Source organism: Neolamprologus brichardi, chromosome 5, assembly GCF_056152115.1.
Source record: "Neolamprologus brichardi isolate AB-2024 chromosome 5, ASM5615211v1, whole genome shotgun sequence".
Lineage (NCBI taxonomy): Eukaryota > Metazoa > Chordata > Actinopteri > Cichliformes > Cichlidae > Neolamprologus > Neolamprologus brichardi.
In genome coordinates, this window is record NC_142108.1 from 33,440,519 (window position 1) to 33,446,697 (window position 6,179).

The 6,179-nt window shown below is 40.8% G+C and overlaps 1 protein-coding gene across 1 annotated transcript; it reads left to right on the forward strand.

Annotated features, from left to right (window-relative positions):
- Nucleotides 1–283: 283 nt before the first annotated feature.
- LOC148102867 (butyrophilin-like protein 10) lies at nucleotides 284–3,640 on the forward strand. Its single transcript, XM_087841115.1, has 6 exons — nucleotides 284–356; nucleotides 1,236–1,571; nucleotides 1,744–1,779; nucleotides 2,576–2,860; nucleotides 2,970–3,101; nucleotides 3,552–3,640. Exons 1-6 carry the CDS (start codon nucleotides 284–286, stop codon nucleotides 3,638–3,640), a joined length of 951 nt encoding a protein of 316 aa, XP_087697241.1.
- The last annotated feature ends 2,539 nt before the right edge of the window (nucleotides 3,641–6,179 follow it).

Here is a 6,179-nt window from a genome sequence, read left to right on the forward strand (position 1 = left end):
GACTCCACCTCCCTTTCTGCTCGCTGGCTCCACCTCCCTTACTGCTCCCTTCCTGCTCATTGGGTCGGCCTTCCCTACTGCTCCTGGCTCCCCCTCCCTTACTGCTCACTGGCTCCCCCTCCCTTTCTGCTCGCTGGCTCCCCCTCCCTTACTGCTCCCTTCCTGCTCATTGGGTCGGCCTTCCCTACTGCTATACTTGCAGGGTCCACCTCTAGGCACGTCCTCCTGCAACCCCTTCATGAGCGCTCGAGGAGTCTGCAGTTGGATTTTTCAGTTTTTTGAAATGAAGTCTGTGTGGATTTTATATTTGTGGGTCTTTTTCCGGACTCTATCTGCAGTCAGTGGACTAGAAAACGGTACGAAAACTAATGACATTAAATATTTAAAATGTGCAGCTTCGAGCAAAAAAAGAAAATCTTCTGAATTTCTATAGAAATGAACTGACAGAGCAGTGATGGAAAAATTAGATCATTTTCTTTAGGAAAATATTGAAACCACAAATAAAAAACCGCTCACATCTGTGTGATCTTACAGTACTTGGAGTCAAAGTACTTAAAGAAAACGTCTCTGTATGTTGTTCTGTTGGATAGAAGCTGGACCAGCAGCAGGTGAGCCTTCTTCAGTATCCTGAGGAAATAAAGTCTCTGCTGGGTCTTTTTTTTTTTTTAATAGTAGCAGCAGCTTTCTTGTCCATTGAAGGTCCTCATTGATGGAAACTCCCAGAAATTTAAAGCAAGGCACTCTCTACCTCCTCACCCCCTATGTCCAGTGGGCTGAACATCCCTCTCTGTCGTCTCAAATCTATTATGACTTTTTTTTAAAACTTTAAAAAGTCCAGATGCTTTTCTTTCCAAGCTCCTTAGACAGACATCGGTATTATTAATAAGATTAAAAGGATTAATAATGGTACACATAAATGTTAATGTGAGGAAAACTATTATTTCACAGTAAGTTGTTTTACACATTTGCCTGAAACATAGTATGATACATGGACACACCTTCTATTTAGAAAAATAAAACCAATGAGGAAATGGCTTAAAGCTGTATTCTATCAGAAGCCACCAGATGGCGATAGAGCTCATCCTATCGCAGACTGTACTTAGGACATATCAGTGACCTAAGCTACAGAGAAGTGAAGTAAAACATCTGAACACACTGAGTCTGAGTTACAGTCAAACATCAAACTATGAACTGCATATTTCAACATACTGAATAAAACATGCTTCATTCTTCAGGTCCAGGAGTCGTCGAAGTGAATGTCTCAGAAGGAAGTGATGCCATCTTACCCTGCTCCCTGAGCACCAATCAGAACCTTGAACAGAAGCTCTTTGATTGGAAGAAAGATGACCAGAAGGAGGTTTTCCTGTACGCTGCTCGTGACGAGTACAATAATGGACGTCCAGGTCAAGACGAGCACTTCAGAGGACGGGTCTCACATTTTCCCCAAGAGCTGCAGTTTGGTAACGCCTCAATCGTCATCAGAAACACCACGGTGGCTGACAGTGGAGTCTACACCTGTGATTTTCCACATCTGCAGCCAGAACAAAGGTTCTGCATTAAACTTGTTGTTGGTGAGTAGGAAGCATCCTGAAAATAAACCCTTTAATAACTCTGCTGGAAGCTGTCACCTCATCAGTTTGTTACCTGAACCAAGAGATGTTCACAAAGGTGATGCAGAAACATCAGCTCCATCATGAGTTCATGATGCTGTGTGAAAAAACACGTTTAATTTTTGCCTTTCAGAACTCACCTTGAAAGATCGATCAGCAGAAATCCCAGGTGAGTGATGATGTCACTGATGTGTGCATCTGTAACCTGTTATAAAGTTACGTTGAAACCAAGCACACCATTGTTGTTCTTGTGACATTACCAATAAGTTTGATGTGTCACATGGCCCTCTTCCTATTGAAAAAACAAAAGTTGTATCCAAGATGGCCGACTTCTAAATGGCCACCATGGTCACCACCCATCTGGAGGAGTTTGCCCCCTCACATATACTAATGTGCCACAAACAGGACTTTAATATCACCAACCATTCCCATGTTATTACGCTGTATCCATATAAATGGCCCACCCTGTACATCAGAGGAGTCGGTGCTGAGCCTGACTCTGATGTCACTGAGCTCTACATGTGCAGTTTGTAGATGCTGCTGTGTGGACTGGGATCAAACCTGTGCTGGTGTCCAAATGTGTGAGTAATGGTACGTTCCCTCTGGGGCACAGAGTCGTAGCACACAGAGAGCAGATGTAGAAATCAGTGATGTTCTCAGTCAAGCCTTCAGATTTCTCTGATCAGTCTGTAAGGTCACACTCTGGGTCACAGTCTAACAAATCAATCTGTCTGAAAGCTCAATAATGATGACATCATTGTTATTTCTGTGAAGCTGGACTCAGGACGTTTCCTGTTTGTGTTGATAAATGAAAGTCCTCCCAAACTCTGCTGTAACATGTAGTAAAGGTTGTTATTTCTCTGCTCTCACACACGATGTGTTGACATCTCCATCAGGAAAGAGAAGGACATGAGAGCATGACATCACATTTGCGCTGTAACTGCAGCTTCATGCTGTGTTCACAGGTGCAGCTCCGAAGCCGTTTGTTGGGATCCTGAACATCAGCGAGGACGAGGCGCTGCTGAAGTGTGAGGTCAGAGGTGCTTCTCCAAAGCCTAAAGTAGAGTGGAGGGACAGTGATGGGAACATCCTTCCTGCTGAGGAGCCACAGGTGTCACACACAGGAGAGCGCTATGACGTCACCCTCCTCACCACGGTGACCAGGACGAACAGCAGCCTCTTCCACTGTGTAGCCACGCAGGAGGAGATGGGCCACGTGACCCGTGATCAGATCGACGTGCGTTACTGTGGTAAGATCTTATTGTGTCGTTGTTTAGACTGTGTTTAATGTTTGTGTGTATCCAGTGTGCTGTGTGTGGCGTCCTACTTCAGTCCTGCATGAACTTTCATGTGTTTCAGAGAAAACGTCTGAGGTGAAGTCCTGCTGTGGAGTCGCTGTGTTCATAGGTTTGTGGTTTTCTGGAGTTGTGACTGTCGCTGCAGCTCTGGCTCCATTTGTAGCTGCAAAGTACATCAGAAAACACAAGAAAGGTGAGTTAGAATAATGCATTTATTATTTATGATTGATTTCATATACCTGTAAGGTTAGACAGCCATATAACAGATGATTTGATCAGTGTCGAGTTCACATTCTTGACATTTTATGTTTGAATCTTTTGCTTTAAACAGGAAAATAAAAACTCATAATTATTAATAATTAATAATCCTGGTGTACACACTAAGTCAGAGTGTGCACAGCAGGATTATTCTGATAGTTTCAGGCACATTCATGTCAACATGGAGCTGTTCATCTTCACATAATGCCACCAAACTTTATCAGTTAATATTCAAGGTTCTGAGCATTAAATTATCATTTTAGTCTGACTACATGTTTTTATGCCACAATTACCACAAACTGCTGCTTTTCTCCATCTGTGAGTAAAGCAGAGACATGATGTTATAATCTCATCCTTCATGTTCTCACTTTTTCTTCTTTTGCAGCTTCTCAGAGAAACCAGAGAGACGATCCTTCTCAGGAAGCTTGTAACGGTGACACTGAGCTCACAAACTGTTTAACATCACAGCTGTAGTGTGTTTGTATATTTCAGGGGAAATGGATTTGTATCTCTGAGGTCAACATTACTTTTTTAAATATTGTGTATTTTCATTCCTTTTATTGTTTTCTGTCTCGTTGTGTCTCCATGTTTCTCACTGCTGTCTGTGAGGAGTCAGTGAGATCATATTGATCATATCAACTCTGTTTCACTCCAAAATCTCAGGGACTCGAACCACAAGGAGCAGATTCACCACATAATGCCTTAAAAATTAGCAGAAAGCCAACTTTGAACACAAAGGCAGCTTATGAAATGTGGTAATAATGGCTGCTGTGTGTTAAAGTGGTGGTTATGAAGGTGCTTACTAGTTTTTACCACCAAGCCGTACGACACCTCAACCACAACACTTAAACACACACAACACAGCACTCAGAAGCTACCCTGCAGCTTCACAAGTACTCTGTTTAATCTGCACTGGTCACTTCACTTTATTGTCATTGATATTTATATTTAAAGTGCAATACTGTAATTTTCTGCTGCTCATTCCTGTGCAATATCCCATCTGCCCTCCCGTCATATTTCTTTTCAAGATTTTCTTATTTAATCACTAGTGTACATATATTTATATTTATAGATACATATATATTTAGTCATCTTTTCTCTTTTACCATGTCTCTCTAATATTTAGCTCCTTACTATTCTTATATTTTTATATTTTATTTTATTATATTTTATTATATTTTCTGTACTGTATCATGCTGCTGAGTGACTGCTGCTCGTCAAACACATTTCATTGCAATGTTGACCCTGTGCTAACTTGCATATGACAAATAAAACTTGAAACTGGACTGCAGGTGCTGGTGATCCTGCAGAAACTGGTTCTACTTTTGTAGATGTCAGATGGTTGTAAACATCAGTGCAGCAGAGATTTTTCATTCAGGGAAACTGACTGTACGTCAGTGTGAAAGCTTTTAGAAGTTTGAGAGAAAATCCAATAAAAAGCTGCTTTGACTTCTTCAAATATCACTCAGCTTCACGTTGTTGTCAGAACAAACCAAAGTTTCCTGCAAACCTTTGACTGTATTTAAACTTGATGAGATTTACTTTTTCTTTTGTCTTCCTGTCGAGTCGACTTGTTGGAGGAACGTCTGTCTGTATTGGAGGTGTTCACATCTGTTTGTTAATTTCTCAGGTTGAAATCTGTTTTTATTCAGAGTCATCAGCAGCTGTGCCTTTCACAGTGATGAAGTTTGTGCTGTTAAAACTAATATTGATATATTTAAGAATTAAGCTGCTGTCAAAATGATGGATATTTTTGTGTTTTTCATGATTTTATGAAGTGTTACAAATAAACACTTATAGCTCTAAAATCTGTCAACTTTTTCTCGCTCAGGACCACAAAGCTTAATTATCACTGTCCATAAATATAGAAATCATTTAACATTTGTAAATTCTTTTCAAATGATAAAAATAAAGATTTTAAATTGTATTTTTCTGATTTTGTTTAATAAAGAAGTGGGGAAGGTTTAACCATGTGATACAACTACTGCATACAGTTAGATCCACAAGTTCTGGGACTAATTTTTGGTAACCTTGCCTTTGCACAGACACAGTGGACTTTAAAACACGCAGGACTGATTGACCTGCACACTTTCAGTGGGGCCTACTGTGGCGCAGCAGTTGGGCCTCTTCCGCTGTCTCTGCGCACTGTCACTTAAGCCCCTCCCTCTGCACTTGCGGTTCGGCCGCACTCGGTCGGTCGTCGCTTTCATCAGTTTTGTTGAAGTGAAATGGTAGTTTTTACGTGCATTCAAAGTTCACCATGCCAATCTTCGTTTCCGTTTATATTAGTGAGACATTTATTTCCTTTGCAATGTCCGTTTTATTTCTTTTTGGTTTATTTATTTCTGATGTTTGCGCTGTGGACAGTTCCAAATAAAGCGATAAAAATCTGAGTGGGAGAAGCAGATAAATACAGATCATAAGGGATGAAATTTCTCCACACACACACACACACGGTGAATCACACCCTGAATAAGACGAGCGGTGTAGCGCTATTTATTTACCTGGCGGAGGGCACCACGCATGCGCATGTTTGATTTTTTTCTAACATTTTCATAGTGAATTTAAGAACAAAAAAAATCTGACATTTCTTACACGCAGCTTCCGGCTCTCTCCTCTTTAATGTGTCTTCTCTCATTTTCCTTCTCTCCCGTGGAAAGAGCTTGGACAGCTTCATGTCTGCTGGGACGAGGTGCTGAGAGTGGGTCACTTCTGCTGTGTTTAAATTAGCAGTCATGTGACACTTCTTTGAAGAGCTGATGATCAAATTAGGGCAAAGCATTTGAAAACAGAATGACAACATCAAGTGCATCAACACTTTTCCAAAACTGGAGCAACTCAAATTAATCCAGATATAATTAAGAATCAGACAGAAATCCTCTTGTTAAATGGCAGAGGTCACAATCATATTATTAGTGGCTCATCAGAAACATTTACACACAAACTGGAGTTATGAACAATACACAGAAGGAGTATTGTACTCCCTTACTGCTCCTTTACTGATCATTGGCTC